Source organism: Pocillopora verrucosa, chromosome 2, assembly GCF_036669915.1.
Source record: "Pocillopora verrucosa isolate sample1 chromosome 2, ASM3666991v2, whole genome shotgun sequence".
Lineage (NCBI taxonomy): Eukaryota > Metazoa > Cnidaria > Anthozoa > Scleractinia > Pocilloporidae > Pocillopora > Pocillopora verrucosa.
Genome location: NC_089313.1, coordinates 1584869 through 1605005, shown reverse-complemented (window position 1 = coordinate 1605005; position 20137 = coordinate 1584869). Strand labels below are relative to the sequence as shown.

The 20137-nt window shown below is 37.9% G+C and overlaps 2 protein-coding genes across 4 annotated transcripts in view; one reads left to right on the top strand and one right to left on the bottom strand.

Moving 5' to 3' along the window:
• The first annotated feature begins 27 nt into the window (after positions 1-27).
• LOC131797329 (coronin-1C-like) lies at positions 28-6509 on the top strand. Its single transcript, XM_059114941.2, has 7 exons — positions 28-361; positions 1885-2325; positions 3835-3954; positions 4223-4324; positions 4974-5180; positions 5543-5767; positions 6253-6509. The coding sequence occupies exons 1-7, from the start codon at positions 167-169 to the stop codon at positions 6340-6342; spliced, it is 1380 nt and encodes a 459-aa protein (XP_058970924.1). The 5' UTR covers positions 28-166; the 3' UTR covers positions 6343-6509.
• Positions 6510-7545: 1036 nt separating this feature from the next.
• The window catches only part of LOC131797330 (helicase domino), a 29157-nt gene continuing 16565 nt past the window's right edge, over positions 7546-20137 (bottom strand). For 2 of the 3 annotated variants that reach the window (XM_059114942.2, XM_066162396.1), the window contains exons 25-41: positions 18573-18608; positions 17834-17958; positions 17459-17533; positions 16983-17136; positions 16595-16645; positions 16333-16458; positions 15804-15860; positions 14916-15008; positions 14243-14385; positions 13549-13602; positions 13009-13093; positions 12183-12455; positions 11845-11926; positions 11318-11478; positions 10536-10688; positions 10383-10419; positions 7546-9543 (exon numbers count right to left, since the gene is read on the bottom strand). In XM_059114942.2, coding sequence (XP_058970925.2) covers positions 8633-9543; positions 10383-10419; positions 10536-10688; positions 11318-11478; positions 11845-11926; positions 12183-12455; positions 13009-13093; positions 13549-13602; positions 14243-14385; positions 14916-15008; positions 15804-15860; positions 16333-16458; positions 16595-16645; positions 16983-17136; positions 17459-17533; positions 17834-17958; positions 18573-18608 — 2616 coding nt within the window. In that variant the 3' untranslated portion in view covers positions 7546-8632. The remainder of the gene's footprint in view (positions 9544-10382; positions 10420-10535; positions 10689-11317; positions 11479-11844; positions 11927-12182; positions 12456-13008; positions 13094-13548; positions 13603-14242; positions 14386-14915; positions 15009-15803; positions 15861-16332; positions 16459-16594; positions 16646-16982; positions 17137-17458; positions 17534-17833; positions 17959-18572; positions 18609-20137) is intronic. The other variant, XM_066162397.1, reaches the window with a different exon arrangement.

The following is a 20137-nucleotide window of genomic DNA, read 5'->3' as shown; positions in this document are numbered from 1 at the left end:
CTATAACCAGGCCTCTAATGCGCCCCTCCCCTCAATCTGCCATTACTTTCCTGCTGCATACGCTACAGCCAGCTTCTCTTCGATCGCTGTCCTGGATTTTTGTTGTTTTGAGTGATCAGCAAAAGTACCAAAGATAGTTCCTTGAGGGTATTTAGTACCGACAGATATGGCGAAGTTCGTGAGATCATCAAAATTTCGGCATGTATTCGGCACAGCAGCGAAAAAAGACAAGTGCTACGAAGGATTTCAAGTTTCAGGAAATTCCGTCGATTCGGCATACTGTGCGGTTAACCCTAAGTTTCTTGCCATCATTTTAAAGGCTGCTGGTGGCGGTGCCTTCCTTGTACTGCGACATGACGAGGTAGGCTTTCAATTTTATGAGCAAGCGGACTATTTCCTCCCAAGTGGTGTTGTAGTGTTTGCACCGGAAAACTCTGATTTTTTTCCTTCCCTGTAATATGTAGATGCCAATTTCGTTGTATTTGCTGTTCGTTGAGCTTATGTTATGCTGAGAAGCGTTGAAACTGAAAATTTCAGCCTCCATTAGAAAATCTGGGTGACGAGGAAGCGAGGAAGTAAGGAGGGCACTTATAAATGCAGCAAGCTGAATATTTCAAAATATGATAGCTATTTTACGAGGATGTGAATTATAAAATATTCAGAACCTGCTACATTATGCATTTAGGAATGCTCTACAGAAAATTGAAACTGAAGGTATCCTCTTCCTTCCTGGATCAAGTCTCCTTCCGCCCTTTATATTCCTGTAACCCCATAACTAGCCCCCCTTCTGTCTCTTGTAGTTACATGTATGTGTAGTTTCAGGACTGACTCACCTGTCAGTTAACACACATCATTTAGGCTTCCTGTTTCTTTGTGCTGTTAATTTCCACATTCAAATAATTGAAACCCAATTAATCTCAACAAAACTAAACAGAACTTAATTAAAAAAAGAAAAAAAGCTAATAAGCCTATTGTGCTTCAACTCTGTTAGTGAGAAGGCAACTTGCTCATGTGGATGTATAATGAACATGGCCTTAACCCTTTTAACTCCCAAGATCTGATTGTTAATCCTCCCCTGTAGCTGCTACACATTTCCTTGTAAATTAGTTATGACAACTTGGTGCTAGATCAAGATAGCAGCTTCTACCTGATAAGTTTGAATATTCTCATTACCTGTTTGCTGAAGAATGTATGGATATTGTAGGGAGAAGTTTTATGTTAATCACTTCTGGGAGTTAAAGAGTTAATAGTTTATTTGATATTCTTGATTGTAAAACCTAACATCAGTATGTATATTCTCTACATTGTTCCTCATATGATCCCTTAGGTGCTGATAAGAAAAAATTTGTTTGACAATCAAGAGCTTCTTTTGTTGGTGATCATTTCCTTTATTCTTGTAACCCTGATGTGTGAATCAGGGGTGATATTGTGGAGAGAAATTAGATACAAGTCACTCTAAGGGGTGAAAGGGTCAACTCAGATATGTTTTTTAATTGGAGGAGATAATGTCATGTGACCTAGGTGAAACCTCACCAACCCCTATGATTACTAAAACTCATTAACTCCCTTGGAAATAACAACTTGACCTTTGACTCAATTCAATCTTTAGAACCAGAGCAAATTTTTGTGAAAGCCATTGTGAAGTGAATTTTTCTTCCAGTCATGGCAGTCAAACAGTTTTTGTTTACTACCCTTGTAAGAAATTCTACATGACTGCCCAACCCCTATTGGGGAAAATTAAGAGACAAGGGTAAGAAAAATGCATTTTTTTTACCCTTAGGGGCCATTCATAAAGTGCTTATTGATATCTCTGTTGGACTTTAGGAGATAATTAATTACAGCTTTGATTGCAGTTGTTATTACATTCACATTTTGCACTATTAGGTGGGGCGCTTGGATCCTGAACATGGCCGAGTGGCGGGCCATACACAAGATGTGTTGGATGTTGCCTGGAATCCTTTTGATGACAATATGGTTGCTTCATCATCAGAAGATACCACTGTTAAAATCTGGCAAATTGAGGATGAGGGCCTTGGCAAAGTAGATAAGTGCGAACCCTTATTAAGCCTGGAAGGATTTTCTCATCAAAGGAAAGTGCATCAGATCCTGTGGCATCCTGTGGCATCCAATGTCCTACTTAGTGCCAGCTTTGACCCCAAGATTGTTATCTGGAACTTGGATAGTGGAGAAGCTGCCATAGAAATTGACTGTCACCCAGATCTAATTCAATCTGTCTCATGGAACAGCAATGGGAGCAGAATTGTCACCTCTTGTAAGGACAAGAAGATAAGAATCATTGATGTGCGAAAAAATGAAGTTGTTTGTGTGAGTATGATTTAGCCTATTTTGCCATTTGAACTAAACTTACAGTGATATAAAATAATTTTGAAGTTCTTTCATAACCATACAAGTGGTGTCACAAGCATTTTTTTGTACAAATTGGCTTCACTAAGACTTCACTTACCGTAATTTCCGGTCGATTACCCGCGGGTAATCTGTTGATTTTGCATTAAATCCGCGCCACTGCGGGTAATAGGGAGGTGCGGGTTATGTGACAATTTTAAATTCTTCTGGAAGTTGAATTGAAAAAATTTCTCACCTACCTGCGTTTCCACCTCTCAAATGAATTTTATTGTATCAAAAGTGCCACAAAGCGGCACGAAAACATGATGCCAACTCGAGTTTATTTCACGCATAATTAGTTGCGTGACAAACAAATTTTTATCGGCACGCGTGAAAACAAAACCTTGATGGTGACAAAAATAATCCAAGGATATCCGGCGCATCAGTAACAAATTTCCAGTTTTCACTAGCTTGAGCTAAAGAGAATTTTCCCGTTTTAAGGGACTTGTTAGGCCCAGTAGAACAGGAGATATCGATTTTTTTGAGAAATTGCCGACAGTAATTTTAAATCCCAAATGCATCACCAGAATGTTGAAAATAATAATAAGTTTCATCCATCAAGAATGGTTTTAGAAAAGCAGGAATTGCAAGTGGCACCGACGATGATGCATCTCAGACATCCGACATCAGTGACGATGAACAAATAACATCTACCGCAATTCTGGATCCTGTACTCGATGCGCAGTTAATGGACTTATTTAATAGTGACACTGAGGATGAAGATTTTAATGGATTTTGAACTGAACTTACTTTATCATTCAAGTTTTTAACACTCGCCCTGTATAATTTTACTGTTCAATTTTCACTGTATAATTTTATCAATAAAGTATAAGCTAATATTGACACAGAATTGTGCACATGTCTGAATCGAAAGACTGAAATGTATCGCCTTAATGTCACGTTTTCGCCACCGAAAAAGTTGAATAACAACGTGCGGGTTATCCACCGGTGCGGGTAATCCGTTGACTTTTTTTTTCGCCGTATGCAATAATCGGCCGGTGCGGGTAATCGGCCGTGCGGGTAATCGACCGGAAATTACGGTAACTTTTTAAGGTGCTTTTAAATATGATTTAGACAAATACATTTTAAAGGGTTTTCTTTTTCATATAGTTTTTCTTGTCATGATATAACATCATGTCTTGACATGTAGGGATGAAATTCTATCCCATTAAATTCCAGTTTAGCTTGAAAGCATGATTGAGTACATTAAGAGTGACATAGGTTTTATATGTGACGTGTGATTAAGGCCAAATAGTATGTGATGCATGAATCTTACAGAAAGGTGCATGATTTATCCTCAAGATTACCCTGAAACTTAACACACATCTGGAGAAATTTTAAGTTTTTCCATTTGGGGCAGGGCTTGTTGGATTAAAAACAGTCTGTGACAGAGGTATATCATGCAAAATGTTGTCTTTTTATTGTTTGTAGGAACAAGCAGGCCATGAGGGAGCCAAGCCTCAGAGAGTGGCATTTTGCAGTGAATTGAATTACATTTTCTCTGTTGGATTTTCAAAGATGAGTGCAAGGCAGTATGCAGTTTGGAAAGCGGTTAGTGTGGGTTTCATTTTAAAGAACACCATTTAGATTCCTTTGGATGTGAATCAAAGTGATTTGAAGCCCTGCAAAATGAGTTCCACCAGAATTGTTAATCCTTTACACCCTAACATCAGTATGCAAGTTTTCCCTGCAGGCTTCCATGCATTTCCTATGGTATTTACAGGTTAGGAAAATTTGTCTAAATATCAAGAGTAACTCAAATTTGCTTGACTTGAAAATTTGTCACAAAACCCACTCAAAATGTTCTTGTCCCCCTCAGGATACTCTGGAAAATCTGGCCTTAGAGGAAATTGACCAGTCCAATTCCGTGCCATTTATACATTATGACCCTGACACATTGATGATTTATTTGGCTGGCAAGGTAAGATCATGCTTGAGGCATTTTTCTTTCTTTTCTTTTCTTTTCCTTTTTTTTTTTTTTTTTGGGGGGGGGGGGGGGGGGGGGGGGGTCGTGGATCATGGAGGGCAGATGGAAAAAATTTTGTGAGTCCTCAGCAAGTCATATAGTAGCCAGGTAATTTCTGCTTGTTTTCACCTGAATAGGGAGTTAGAAATTTAACAGCAATTGATGAAACCACAGAAAACCTTCAAATAATAACAATTTTTATGTTATATTGAATCAGTCTGTTATGGTTTACACCAAACATATTGATGTACACAGAGGGCTCTAAGCCACCAGTGTCTTGGTTGCCATAGTGTTTGGTTACTGAAAAATAAAAACGCTTGTATGAGGGTTGTATATGATAGCAAAAACAGGGCCATAGAAAGTGGTATGGTTTGGCAAGATGTGAACTGAAGAAGAAAGGAGGGACAGTCAAATGATGAAATGCTTATTGACTGACCTCTTGGGCCAGAGGGGTAAATATATTTGGTTCTTGGTCATTGTGCACAGACCTCTCTATGCTTAGTCCATACATAATAGCCTTGGGCCATAATTTTTCCTGTCCTGCCCTCCCACTTAGCAGTAGTCAATAATCACACATTATTTGTCATATTTGCTTTGTTAACAGGGAGACAGCATCATCAGGTACTATGAACTGGCCAAGGAACATCCACACTGCCATTGGTTGACCAATTACAGCTCCAATGTACCTCAGCGAGGTGTCTGCTACATGCCAAAACGTGGTTGTGATGTCACTTCCAATGAAGTTGCGAAGTGCTTCAAGCTTGTTGCTAAAGGATATTGTGAACCAGTCAGTTTTACAGTTCCAAGGAAGGTATATAATAGTCCCTTGAGACATGTTATTTTGGATTCTAAATCTTTTTGTTTCAGGATTTGTTAAGTTTGAAAAATCTGGAAAGTGATGAAATTCTGTGGTACAATTTTCAAGGGCTAGAAAGTTGTGGAAAATGACTGAAAATAGTTTCAAATGAGAAAAGTAGGTGGTACCTTGATTAAGTGGTTGTTTTTATATTGTTTCAAGGTAAATTTCTCAATCATAAGTCTTCAGAAATATCAAAGAGAATCCTAGAGAAGGTCATGGCTAGGTGAGGAAAGAGTACATATACAGATTCATTAATGCATCAGCAAAGTCATTTTTGCTTTAAGGTAAACTGACATTTCAATAACCTCTTTCAGTCAGAACTTTTTCAAAAGGACCTGTTTCCAGACACACAAGGCGATGAGCCGTCTCTTTTAGCTTCAGATTGGTTTGAAGGACAAGATGCGGAACCCAAAAAGGTTTCCTTGGATCCAGGAGATGGTGGAGGTGCAAAGGGTGCTAACAAACCCAAAAAGGGTTTGAGGGGGCTTGGTAAGATGGCCCCAAAGAAAAAAGAAGCAAAAGCTGATGATGATGAAGTAGTAAGTAGTTAAAGAGTTGCCATTTTACAACTGTGCCTTGTTGAAATTATTACATGCTGCTTGATGGTATAAATTGGGACAACCACAAAGCTAAAATAGTCAGTCAGTTGCATTTGTCTGTAGAATAAGTTCAGAAAGCTCCAAAGGGCTCCTGTGAGTTGAAGTTTTTTGCATATAGGCTTAAAGATCTACATGTTGTTTAGAAGAATACAAAGGCAGTGTGCAGAAGGGATAACAAGTAGTTGCTTTTCATGTGCTTTCCACATGGAAATTTCCCAAGCACATGAAATTTTCATGTAGAATGTGTGAAAACTAGTGAAGGGCTTCTAAGTGAATGAACATCAGAGCATATCCTTATACAAAATTTAGTGATTACTGTCTCTCCATAAAGAGGGAGTTAACCTGTACTCATGACTCTACTCCATACACCTCTCCAGCTACTCTTTTGTCCTATAATAATTTTTTGAATATTACTTGATTTCCAGGAGTTGGTTGAGACAGTCAAGCAGCTTAAACTCAAGGTGGAGGAGCAAGAGAAGCGAATCAAAGCTCTGGAGGACAAAGTTGGAGTGTGAAAGTTGGTTTTAAACTTCAACTTTAAAAATAAAGTTTTCAAGTTCTTAAAGTCTAAAATTTTACCAGTGATGCAGTGAAGCAGCTTGGTTGTTCAGTTTGTAAACATGAGAACTGTATTTTTCCATGGCAAAGAATTTTTATTAAAAATTGTAATTGATATTGAAAATGGTGGTGATATTGACTTAAAGCCTTCCTATACCTTTTACTATAAAACTGGTAAGGTTTTAGTCCTTTGCAGCTGTTCATTGTAATGTCTCCTAAGAACTCAGCTCTTACTTTTAATTTTCATAGAGTCTGTTGGATCAGCTGTGAAAGTGTTCAAGAAAATGTGTGTTCCTTGTGGATACGTTATCCAAAGATATACCACCTATAGTATTTCTTAGGTTTCATTCCCATCTTTGATCATACAGATTTCTAGAAAAATGCTTGCATGACTTCACAGATGTTCAAGCAACTTTTTGAAGTTGCTCAAGACTCTTTGAATCTAGGATTGATGTACATAATTCAAACAGTCCCAAAGTGAACCAAATACGACTAAAAATAAGTCAACCTTTGTATCCAGGGCTACCAGGCAGGGGTTTATTATGGACAAGGACTTACCTAGTACTTGTACACAAATGGAATCTCACAAAAAAAATTTAGTTTAATGTCGAAATACTACTAAGTCCAAATGAACAACATTACTGGAGCTTTGCCTCACTAGTCAGAGTTTGGGGAGCATGCTAAACTGTACGAGCGATCGTAAACGTTGGTCTGAACTGTACATGGTGTTAAATTTATGTAACCTTCGTAGCAGAGGTTTTCTCTTGTTTGTTTGTTCTTCATCACCCTTGTGGCTTCACATTTTGCTCAGGCGCTCTCCAGCTATGCTATAGTTACTATGGCTTCCCAATTAAAACCACCTATTTATTACACAAGAAATCCCTAAAGAGGCTCCAGTTGACGCTTCAATAGCGTCAAGTTTGGTTAATATTGAAACACTTCCAAGTCCCAAATGGACAACAAAATTGCAATTGAATATTCTTATATTGATAATTGCACTATACAAGTCTATAACAAAACTGGAGTCTTGTCTTAGGAGTAGGGGAGGCTCATCAGTGAGAAAGGGGGACTGGGGGGGGGGGGGAATGTATAAGAGCATTTCACAGTGCGTCTAACAATCGGTTCTGTCAATGCTTCTGGTGAGATTCTTTCAATCAACACTGCACTAGACCAACTGTTTATTGTTCTCGATTTCAAAGTCACAATGTCTTGGACTAGGGGTAAATTAAACTAAAGTAATAATAAATGGCAAATATAAACTTAAAAAGAATGCCATCATCTTCCAATAAAAGCAGAACTTTCCTTTCCAAATAATGTACACAGAAGGGGTAAACATTAAGGTTAATGATGATGTGAGCAAAATTGTGAAGTGCTTTTATATCCACTGGCCAAATTACTCAGTACTTGCTCATCACCCTTGCAGTTCTCTTCCTTTACTAATATGAAGAGAGAGGACTTACTTCCATACTCACAGGAAGATGTAGCAGAAAGAAAAACAAATTGCTAATATCGAACTTTTAAATACAACAGTGACTATAGATTGGGACACAAATTAACACTATAAACACTAAAACCTTCTTTCCTTGCAGGAAAAAAAAAAGAAAAAAGAAAAATAACAATTCCCCATGTGTTGAAAATAGATTCAACAGAAGTTTTCGTCTCAAGTTTCAGTCTCATAGCGGAAAAAAAATAGAGAAAAACGAAAAAAATGCCCGAGACTTTACGAAAATTACCTAACCCTTTGCACCATCAGCATGCCTATCATCCTTACTGTTTTCTGTATATCTCCAAGGGCCCTGACAAGGAAAATTTGGTGAACAATCCAGTGCCTCTTAGATTGACCATCACCTCCATTATTCCCCTGACCCTAATAAATGATTCAGCAGTATTGCTGTAAGAAATTTGATACTGATCACTCTTTGGATTCTCAGGGTTAAAGTAAGAACATGACCTGAAGCAAAATTCCAATAATGGGGAATCAAAAGATCACTTTGTGGAGCTATAATACAAAGCCTTTGTATGCATTAATGGTAGTTCAAAATAGGTTATAATCATGGCGACAATGAAAATTCCTATAACGACTTTCTTTACACTTTTATCAGGTATAACATGAAAGTATGACTGAAACTTTTGTGAAATACTTTTTCACCCTGAATACTAAAAGAGATGAAAATGTACAGTTGCTACATAATTTTACAAAACTACTTTCAAATAAGTGTCAAGTTTGAATGGAACAACAGAGCTTCTTTAATGTTTACGCTGCCTCATAGCGTATGTATGTTGCTGTTGTTGTTGTTGCTGATCTTGCTGTTGTTGTTGATGTTGTTGAACTTGCTGCTGTTGTTGCTGTTGAACTTGCTGCTGCTGCTGCTGCTGCTGCTGCTGAACTTGCTGCTGCTGTTGTTTCTGAAGCAGCTGTATTGCCGGTGAAGTCCGCTGCAGTGTGACTGTAGTCATCTGCTGGGGTTGCTGAGACTGCTGTGGTTGATGCCGAATCTGTGCAGTGCCCAGCTTGACCATTGGCTGGGAAGTCACCTGACTCTTCACCTGACCAGTACCTGGCACCTGCACAAGAAGCTGAGCCTGAGATGTCATTGGCGTCGTTACTGCAGCAGAGGCAGTAGCCATCTGGCCACCCTGTGCACCTTTAAGACCAGCCACTCCTCCAACAGCCTGTTGCTGTTGTTGCCTTATGGCAATCTTTTGGTGCTGTTGTTTAAGTTGATGAACTTGTTGAGGAGTTAACTGTGCAAGTTTCCGATTGGTCAGAATCTGCTGAAATTGCTGTGGTGTGATGGTCTTCTGCAAAAGGGCAGCCTGCTGCAGGTTTGTAATTGGCTGCTGCTGTTTCTGTTGTTGCTGTTGTACACCAGGTTGCTGCACTGTACCTGGTTTAGCAATTGAGCTGGCAGTTGATGCAACAGCCCCTTGTGTCACCTGTCCTCGGTTAACTTGTGGAATCTGAATTCGTCGCAGTTGCTGCTGCTGCTGCTGCTTCATGTGTTGATCTAGTTGTGCCTTTTTCAATTGTGCCTGTTGCAGTTGCATTTGTTTCCGCTGTTTAAGCAATGCCAATTGCTGAGGAGTGAACTGCTGAGAAGTAAGCGTCACACCTTGCTGATTTACAAACTGCTGTGGTGCTACCGGCAGGTTATGACCTGAAATCAGCCAATGTCAATCATGTCATTTTGAAATAAAACACTGTTCTTGCCAGTTTTACATGGTACAACAAAAATAAAGCATGGAATTGAGAAAACTTCCAAGGAATATTGAGAGAGAATGAAATATAAGGAGGACACAGAGAAGGAAGAAAATTAGAGTGAGCAGGAAGGGGGGGGAGGGGGGGGAGAAAGAGGGGAAAAGAGGGAGGGGAATGGAAATCAGAGGGAAGAGGATGAGAGGAATAGAAATGGAGAAAGGATGAAGGAAGGGAGTATATCTTCAATTACAATCCATCAAATATTTCCCCTTTGTGTGTGATTGGTCTAAATGCATCACATGATTGAATGTGTCTGCTAAAACTAGGAAATCTCTAAGGACATACTGTAAGTGATATTCCCTAATTTTCAAACCCTTGCGTCTACTAAGTACAATAAAAGCACTTGTTTCAAACTTAATTCATGAGCATTTAGAGCGTTTAGCAATGGCTACAAAAGAGACATAAGTGTTTGATCACAATGTCATGCCAGAGAACACTGAAAAGTAAACATTCCATGGAGCAAACAGAAAGTTGTTAATAAACATTTTCCTGCCTGTTGCACAAATATTTGAAGGATAATAACCATGATAGCCTCCATTTGGTGTGAAAATGTGTTCATATACTTGTCCTTGAACATTATCTGTTCCTCAAGCTTCACTCTCGGAAAACTGTTTGCATCTCTGAACAGATAATGTCCGCTGACAAATATACAAACACATTATCAAGCCAAATGGGGGCCATTGTATATATAAAACTAAACATAATACAAAACAGTGTCAGTAAAATACATTTACATACTTGCAGTGACAACTGGTGAAGTAGTCTGCAGTCCGATCTAGGAAAAAAGACAAATAGAAAAGGAGAAAGTTGTTATCCTGCACAGTATAACCATTTCACATTTACATGTCAGACTTGCACACACAATGGGATTCTGTAAAGAGTGTGTCCTACCTGACTGACCACAGCTGCTGATGATGCAGGTGTCATGCTGTTGGTAGCACCTAGTGTTATTGACGTTGCTGTGCTCGATGCCAGGGAACCGCTAACTTGACGTGGCTGAGTCTGCACTAATCTTGCTGTGGCTACACCAGCTGAAGACACCTTCTAGCAAACAAAAAATAATTCCATAAAAAATTAAATGATACACTGAATTGTATATGCATTTTGATTGGTTCTTTGCTCATGATCTATGGAAGAATAGACGCATGGACGATGTCACCAGTAACAATGTTGCTTTTTTAACATACAAAATGACTAGATTCCATGTCTGTACAGTAATAGATCACAGAATAAGTAAAAATGTTGGAAGAACATCAGTGACACACTCGGCTGCCCTTCATATGCCACATTTATGTTCTTATCACATTCTGGAGTCAGACCTGGAATCTAGTGTTAAGTAAATCATCTTTTAATAAGACCAAAAGATTTGAGAGTCACATAACAACTACATCTCCCTTCAAGCCTTTAATAGCAAACTACCCTCTTAAGATATTCTGACAATGTTTTTCTTCTGGTTTTGTTTCTTGCATCTCCACAGTAACTTGCTATTCTTCAGTAAGATTCACTCCATACGCTGGTTTACAGCTGTTGATGAGCTTCTGGGTGTGGGCTTTGACTGAGTTACCATGGTGACTTCCTTGCTTTCACAGAAAAGTTGCACCCTCATTCGTAACCGTCAAAGAACCTACCCCCAATCAATACAAAAATTGCAAAACAGCCCTGTTCAAACTCACCGTTTGTACTTGAAGAGGGGTTGGTATTTTTCCTTGCATCCTTTTGTTGATGGTAGCAAATGAGGAGTTCAGACCTGCTGCATTACCCTTGTGTGTGTTGACCACAATGCTTGATGCAGTCCCGGTTGGAACAGTCTGACCGGTAAGTACAATACCAGAAGCTACCAAATGAACAACATTCAGAGAGAAGTAGTCCTTTTAGGTGGACAGATCATTTAGTTCAATGACTTCTTCTTTAGTTAACCAAGTGATTAACATGTAACCTCTCACAATAATATCCATTCATTATCCAAACAGGTAATGAGAGTACTCAAACTTAACAGGTACTGTAGAAGTTTTTATCTTGATCTAACACCAAATTATGATAACTACTTTTCAAGGAAATATGCAGCAGCTTGAGAGAAGTATTAACAATCATATCTTTGGAGTTAAAGCCAAGACCTTAACAAGCTCTTCGGGTCAGCTTAATAGCCCGCAATCTTTTGAAAACAACTTACAGAGTTTGAAAAATTCCAGACTGTACTGACCTGATGTCTTGAGTAAAGTTGATGCAAGTGTGGTTCCTGTAGCTCCCTGAAGAGCTGCACTTTTCTGAAGTGCTGCTGCTGTCTGAAATAAAAGTATTTATCAAATGTAAGTGTAATTTATAATATAATATTCTTTACAATATCTCTAACACACCTAAAGATATATGTCTCCACTAAATCATTCAATTCCTTGAGCCTCTGTTGAAGAGTGGATGGCACCATCCACTAAATAAATTGCCTCCTACAAAACATTAAGAAGCTACATGCACTTGATTTATCCAAAATCTAGCAATTTGATGGTCAACAAAGACATGTAAAAGGAATTTCAAGTGACTTACTGCTACAGATGTGGAGTTGAGCTGGGTGGTGGTGGTCAATTTCTGTGCAGGTAGTGACTGCACACTGGTTGGCAACTGTTTGGCCACAGTCTGCTGTGGAAGCTGGGAGGCCTGTGGCTGTTGTAATTGTGCAGGTGTTGTGACTGATTGATTTTGTTGTTGTGGTTGTTGTTGTTGTTGTTGCTGCTGCTGCTGCTGTTGCTGTTGCTGTTGTTGCTGCTGGTGCTGCGGTTGTTGTTGCTGCTGCTGTTGTTGTTGTTGCTGTTGTTGTTGCTGAAGATATTGAAGCAAAAGTGAAAAAGACATCTGTGATCAAAAACTGACCTTATCAAATCCAGGCCTTGATTTCTAATGATACATGTATTCTCTTCTGTGGGGGAAATGTTTCTTTTGCTGAACAATTACCACCCCCTTTCTCCAGCCCTATAAATGGCTCTTCAATGGACAAGGGACTTATACCTGATCAACAAACTAGACAATACAAAGGTTAAAAATAAACTACAATCACTGCCTTTTCCCTTCAAAGTAAAAGACAATTTTGCATCATGATGTTCGATCTCTTTTTAAAAGTTCTTTTGTTTCTTTGTTTTAAACCTGAAATTTTACAGCAAGATTGCCAAGATTATACAAGATTTACCAGGAACATGGGAAAAACTCACTACATAGATTGTTATGTATTCTCAGATGGAATATTTCAAGATAGTACAAAATTGGGCTTATCAACCAAAGGATATATTGCCCTACTAGACAAATTAAAACAAACAAGATGAAATGAAACAACCACAGCTATACAACACTGAACAAAAAGGCACCACAAGTTACTTACAGCAGCAGCTTTTTCTCTATTGAGTCGGTCTGTTTTTATGGCAGCCAGCTGAACTGGGTTCAAAGTCTTCTCCTCTGAAATACCACTTGGGTAGCAGAGAATAACAGTAATCAACAATAAAAGATCTTGTACTTAAACAAATCAAGAAACTGACTTGGATTTTTAATGATTGGATTTCTGAGAAATCTAACAGAAAAATGTATAGAGTCGAATTGGGATAAGGTTGTTGATCAAATGGAGCTGTTCAACTGCTGTCCAGTGCTTTAACAAATGAATCACAAATTCTTTAACCCTTCAGCCCGTAAGGGACTAGCATCTAATTCCTCCTCACAATATCTCCCCTGAATCACACAGGGAGCAAGAGTAAAGGAAAAAAAATCATAATCTGGAGAAGCTCTGATTGTTAACAAATTCTCCTTGTCGGCACCTAGGAAAATGTTTGGAGAACAGTATGGGGAATATGCATATTGATGTTAGGATGTGAAGGATTTAAAGATTAACTGTCAGAGTCACTCATGAAGAGGTAGAGTTTCTTTTTACCTAGCACTTAATACAGCAGAATGTTTGAAATTCTTTAGTTGAGGATCCACCAACCTAAGAGTAAAAAATGTGACAATTTTACAAAGAGCGACAGTCGATGGAAAGACAAAATAAATCATGCCATAAAGACTGCCCTAAATCTTGACTTGAAAAATTATAAAAGAAATCAGAAATTATAACCTGACCATCTGGCAAGAATACAGCATTTTAAAGCAAAGAGCTGAAGGTTCCCTGTGGCTTTGTCTCTAAACTATTTGCTACCCAAACTCAACACTGTTCCCTTCACCTCCAGTATTCGTTCTGTCTCTATCTATTTTTCCACAACAGGATTGTAAATCATTTGCACTTTTCACATTTTTCTGTCTTTAAAGATGTTCTGTTCTGTGCATGTAATTTAAATAGCACATGTAGATCCTTTTCAATAAGCAATTTGGTGTCATAAAATGTTGTTGTGAATTGAATGAAGATCTGTATTCACTGATTGAAGGAAACTGTTCATTAAGAAAGTCCTTTCCTTTCATAGATCACAGCTTGAAACAGGCAAAAGTTATTGATTGAAAGGATGCTTCAAAATTCACAATTCAGACTTGGATTCATCCTCAATTAACATGGGTGATTTTTTGAACCTTGTTCAAAAATGCAATGAGGTGCAAAGAAAAATCAAGTAACCAGGTTAAGAAAATAAAATTCTCACAATTGCTTGAGCGGTGGTTTTCTCTTTTGGGAAGTGCGTTTCACAAGTTCAAATACAGATGATCGTACAACAGTTGGTGAGCGGCCACCATCTTGAGCCAGCAGATGATGTGTTTTGAATGATCTTCCATTTGTGCCTTTAATCTGACAAATGAAATGAGAATTGATATAATCATCAACAAAATATACTACTCTTTGGTTGACTAAAGCAGGTCATTATTACATAGTACGTGTGTTTGTAATCAGGTGTAATTTAGTCTGAAATTTTGTGCACACAGTGCAAGTTTGATTTGACATCTTACAGATGATTTCATCAAAAAATTGCACAACAACTTCTACACTTTATCAAATAATTCATGCAAATTTTGAAATTGAACAGTTTCATTGCCTAGGTAGAGGTTTTTGATAAGTACCATTGTTTTATTGATCTAATATTAGAAAAGAGAAAAAAATGAAAAAAGAAAACAGAAAAGAAAAGATAAAAGAGTACCAATTTGAGAATCACTATCTTTGAGTAAATCTTGTTTTTTTGGCATGTTCCATTCCTATTAGCTTGATAAAAAAACAAATTAGAGCCATTTATGCATAAACTTCACTGCAATCATATTGTAAGGATTACCATTGATTTCACACTGTATGTGATAATTCCACACAAATGACTGAGTTTTTTTTACCTTGACTGGTAGACTGTGAGGTTGGGTAAGGTATGGCTGGGAAAATGACTTTAACCTTGTCTTCAGTTTCTTCAAGCTCTCCTCTACTACAGGCTAACAGTCCAGTAACAAACAATGATTAAAAAAAACCACAACATTAGACATTGGATTAACTGAGCAAGAAAAGAAGTGATTTGAAATTTTTCAGACTTCTTTTCTGCAATTGTTAACCTTTTAACTCCCATGAGTGACCAAGACATAATTTCTCCTTACAATATCAACACAGTATCAAACAGACAAGTGATGAGAATAAAGAAACATATCAGTTAGGGGATTATAAGTTGATCCAATACCAAATTCTGCAAACTAACATCACAAGAACTGTATGGCAGACAGTAAGGAGAATTACTTATGAGATCTTAGGAGTTAAAGGGTTAAAATTGCAGTCCACCTGTGAGGATCATATTTTTGCTTGTTTTTCATCTGCAGGTCAAATTATTTCATTACAAGTTATGATCAAATTCCTTTATAAGAAAGAAGAACCCCATAGAATTTCCTTTGCGCCCTTTGTGTGGCTTTGTTGCTCAGTTGGCAATAGTACCTAACTACTATCTGTGAGGTACCAGTTCAAATCGCGTCAAAGCCTGAATTTTCAAGCTTTTATTCAGCAATTACTTAAATTTCAGTCTGCCTGTGAGGATCGTTTCTTTGCTTGACTTCCATCTGCAAGTCAAATGAGTCTTACCATATTTTGTTACAAGTTGTTACACTGAATTAAGTCAACCAGAATTAACCTAATTCACCTCTGTTTTTACCAGGGTCCTTAGTTCTAGCTAAATCCGACTTTGATTTGCCAAAGTAAAGTAAAGAAAATAAAAGGGGTAAAAGAAATGAGAGGCTGCTTCTTACCAAGGGCACTTTTCCCTCCTCTCTGGGAATAATCATGTTTATGTAGCGATCACGACACTGTGAAAAAAATGAATTTAAAAAATCAGCAAAATGGCTACTGCTGTACAAGTGAAACTACACAAAAAGCAAAAATAGAAAGGGAACATCTAAACATTCTTAAGACTTACAAATACTTGTAATCAGGATGATGATTATTCATAAAGGGGGGTAAGTTTCTAGAAAAACTGTGGTACTGCATCAGTGGGAGAGTATAACAGGGTATTTTAGTATTATCAACTGAGCTGATAATGTAAATTGACCACTGTAAAGAGTTTAAAAGCTGACATTTTGGACATTAGCCCTTGGTCAGTGGTAACACTTGAAACATCAGCTTTTAAACTCTTTACGGTGGCCAATTTACGTTATCAACTCAGTGGATAATATTAAATTACCCTGATGATTATTCATTTTAGCATGATCAGATTATTTTGCTGCTAGATTATGGAGTTAAATTCAATTCTCACATCCCAACAAAGTTACAAGTTCTTACCTGTCGAGCTGAGCGGAATGTTCGACTTGTGAGATTGACAATGTCGCAGACAATGTCCCAGTTAGGTGTTTGACTTGGAACATTTACAGCAAGATCCAATGGTAATTCTTGCAAGGAATTTACAGCCTTTGAATAGAATTGAAGATAAAAAATTGGCCTTCTGAGTGTGGTTTTCAAGGCAACTTCAGTCTAAAGCTGCTAAAACAGGCTTAACATGTCAATAATGGATAGATAAATATTTCAAGGAAGTTGCCACAAATACCTGTAATAAAGCCCAGTCTTCATGGATCAACCATTCTGGAACTCCAGCCCCCTTTAAAGAGATATTTTACAATTGTAAAATTCACAGTACTTAGCTATTTGATAGATCACTCTGCAACTTCTTTTGGGTTGCGCTAATTTTGAGAGAACAAGGTATGGCTGCTAGAGCACTATGTTCATGCCCTTTTAAAAACCAGAGTGTTGTGTTCTTGAACCAAGCACTCTTATATTCACAATGTCCTTCTTCACCCCAAGAGCACGATGGGTACAGGCAAATTATCATCGAAGACTAACAAAATCTTGAGGGACAACCTGCCGTGGGAAAGCATCCCAGCCAGGGAAGTAAACATACACAGGCAATTCTATTCTTATGATCATCTATCATGTACCTGAGAGTAGTCTGTCTGTTTCACTATACTGGGTGCAACCTGCTGCTTCATCTGTTTCATTTTGGACTTCTTACTTAATGAACTGCGACGAGCTCTTGCAAATGGATCATATCCATTCCTGTCAAATACTGATGTAGGTCGGCTGACACGATCTCTGCATCATAAGGAAACAAAAAATGAATTAGGAAAAACATTTTCATATGATTTGAGACTTAGGTATTCTCGCCTTTTTCTCTTCTGCAATTGACAGGAGAGGAGAGGAGGGGGGGGGGGGGGGAGAAACACAGTCACAATTAACAAACATTTTATCAAGCAGGAAAAGCATAAACAAACAAAGTGACCAAAAAATGCCAGCAAAATCTTGTATCTGTAGTAAACAACATAATACTGGAAAAATAGAGAAAGCTGAAAAAAAAGATGGATGATTCAAACTAAAATATCTCTCAATAATGACACTTCTATACACAATGACTTACTTGGCAGCTCCCTGAAGTTGATCTCTGAAGTAAACAGTGGACTTATGTACAGTTCTCTTTCCTGTTTGATGTGGCCTACAGAGCAAATGACACAGTTAGTACTGAGTTGGTCTGAGCTAAGACAAATTTTACAGCACACCACAGGGAAAATCTGAAGGAAGTACGATTTCCACTAAACAGACTGCTAGCATCAAGCAGAAGTTTCATTAAGATTTGGTGCTGAAGCCCATCTGGATTTAACTTGTGCTGAATTCTTTAGATGAAATTTTGAATGCAGTAAGGAAAAGTTGCTTTTACAGCTAATCAACTTGCCTGGTGCCTGGCCCTTAATAAAATCCCTGCTGAAATCTGTACTTCAGTCTCATAGATACTTACTTTGTCAGATAGAGAGGCGGGAGACGGCTTGGAACCATAGGTGATGTCTCATACAAGAATGCCAAAGTTGGGTCCACATATATTTCATCTTGTCCATCCCGGGGTGGGGTGGGTGGAGTCCAGATCTGCAAAAGATAATTCACATTGGACTTGCTTACCCCAATTGGTAAAGTATAGGAAAATATTTTTGAATGTTACTTTGTTTGAAGAACTCTTTCTACATTCTTAGCTTTGTGTTTATGATGTAAAAGAAAATCCACACAGCAGAAAGCATGGAACCCTTTGAATCCCAAGAGTGACTAAAATCTAATTTCTCCTTACAATATAATCCCTGAATCACATAGTTAGGCCATGAGAATAAAGGAAACAACCTCTATTATAGAAAATGATTGTCAAACAAATTCTCCCTAACAGCACCTAAGCGAATGAGTGAAGAACAGTATGGAGAATATGCATACTGATGTTTGAGTATAAAGGGTTAATGGTGAAACCAAGGAATGCACATTAAATAAGAAAATTGCATATGCCAATTCAAAGGTTTCAATCACTGTGCATGCCATAAGCTGTAATCAGTTGTGTTGTTTCCAACTTTTGAGGAGATTTACAGTAGTAAATTGTAAGAGTGTTGAGGTGACAGAACTTGGTTGTGCTGGTGATCTTTGAACCACTGCTCTAACCAAAGTTGTCTTTATCTGCTAAATGTGTGGTGCATACAAATTCTAAATTATTAAATACTTACTGGCATCTCTTCACCAGTACCATCATTCACATACACCTGATGGAAAACAATAATGAGAGCTCACTGATTAATTAACCCTTTAAACCATAAGAGTGACTGGCATCTAATTTATCCCTACAATATCACCCCTGAATCACATGAGAATAAAGGAAATGATCACCAATGAAAGGTTTTGATTGGTAAACAAATTCTCTGTATCAGCACCTAAGGAAATGTATAAAGAAGAGTATAGAGAAAGTGCATGCTGATTTTAGGATGAAAAGGGTTAATTTCCACCAATGGACAATAAACTGATCTAATATCATCACCAGGCTGCAATTGTTTGAAGAGTGGAGAATGCTACTGATCTAATATTTGTAAAGTGCTCCTCACTGATCCCATTACTTCCATAAGTGATCAAGACAGAGACTTTCTTCTTATAATATCAATACAATATCAAGCACACAAGTGATGAGAAAAGAGCAAAATATAAATTTGGGAACTATTGGTTGATCCAATACCAAATTCTCTCAACTAACTTCATAAGAACTGTATTGCAGACAGTAAGGAGAGTTCCTTACAGGATCTTAAGAATAGAAGGATTAAGAAATATGAAAAACCCTATTTTTCAGTGGCAACTACAATTTTCAAGTCAAATTTCATTCCAAGCTCTACTATGCAATGTGCAAGCCAGAGTACGTGTCTAGTGCCAGAGAATTGGTAAGTATATTCAATTGGATAAGAAGTCAAAGTCAAGGAGAGGAAAGGGGTGCCTTGTTTCAAATTTTTTTTCAATAACAGCTATCATTCATGTGTTTATTTATGGGATGGATCTACTGTATTTCCCAAACTACTGCGTACTACTAAAAGACCGGTCCATTAAGGGTGCTGCCCCAAATAGGAGATATTAAAGAAACAAAGGAGAAGGGCATTATACATCATACTGAAGCCGCAAATTTAACTCCAACCATTGTAAAATATATGTGGAAGAAAGGAAATGCTTTCATGATAAAGAAACCAATGAAATACCATGGGAGGTTTTGCACAAGAACATGATACCTTCACAAATTAAGATAACATGTCATCTCCACACTTGAAAAGATCTCCCTTTTTTATGGGGAAACCAAATTTCTTTCCTCCAAAATCTTGAGCAAAATTTCATATCTCCCCCACCCCCCTGCCATGTATTATCTACCAATGTTAAAGAAGGGAGGGGAGGGGAGTTAAGGATAAGCCAGTAGCTCTGTATAGCTGTTCAGCAAATTTGGTTCCAAAGTGCCTTGAAATGCCTGTCACTTTTCTACCTTCTCTTGATTGGTTGGATGGCGTAAGGCTAGCACATAGTAACAGTGAACCAAAGAATGCTATTCTTGCAAGACCACAGAGATGCATTGTTATGCTCAAGCTAGTGTCAACGAGTTAAGAGAGCTAATGAAAGAGTTCACTGGACTCAGTGTTGTAAAGTAACTCTAAACACAAGAGTTGTTAGTCTGGTTGGTTATGTGTTATAATTGTTGCTGTTATTGCAAAGAAAAGGATCAAACACCACATTAATAGAGAAAATATTTCCATCAAAATTAATTCAT

Excerpts from the sequence above, each read along its gene's own strand:
- LOC131797329 (XM_059114941.2), top strand. The coding sequence starts at position 167 with ATGGCGAAGTTCGTGAGATCATCAAAATTTCGGCATGTATTCGGCACA. Across the intron at positions 4,325-4,973 it reads TGATTTATTTGGCTGGCAAG|GGAGACAGCATCATCAGGTA; the intron begins GTAAGATCATGC and ends CTTTGTTAACAG. Across the intron at positions 5,181-5,542 it reads GTTTTACAGTTCCAAGGAAG|TCAGAACTTTTTCAAAAGGA; the intron begins GTATATAATAGT and ends AACCTCTTTCAG.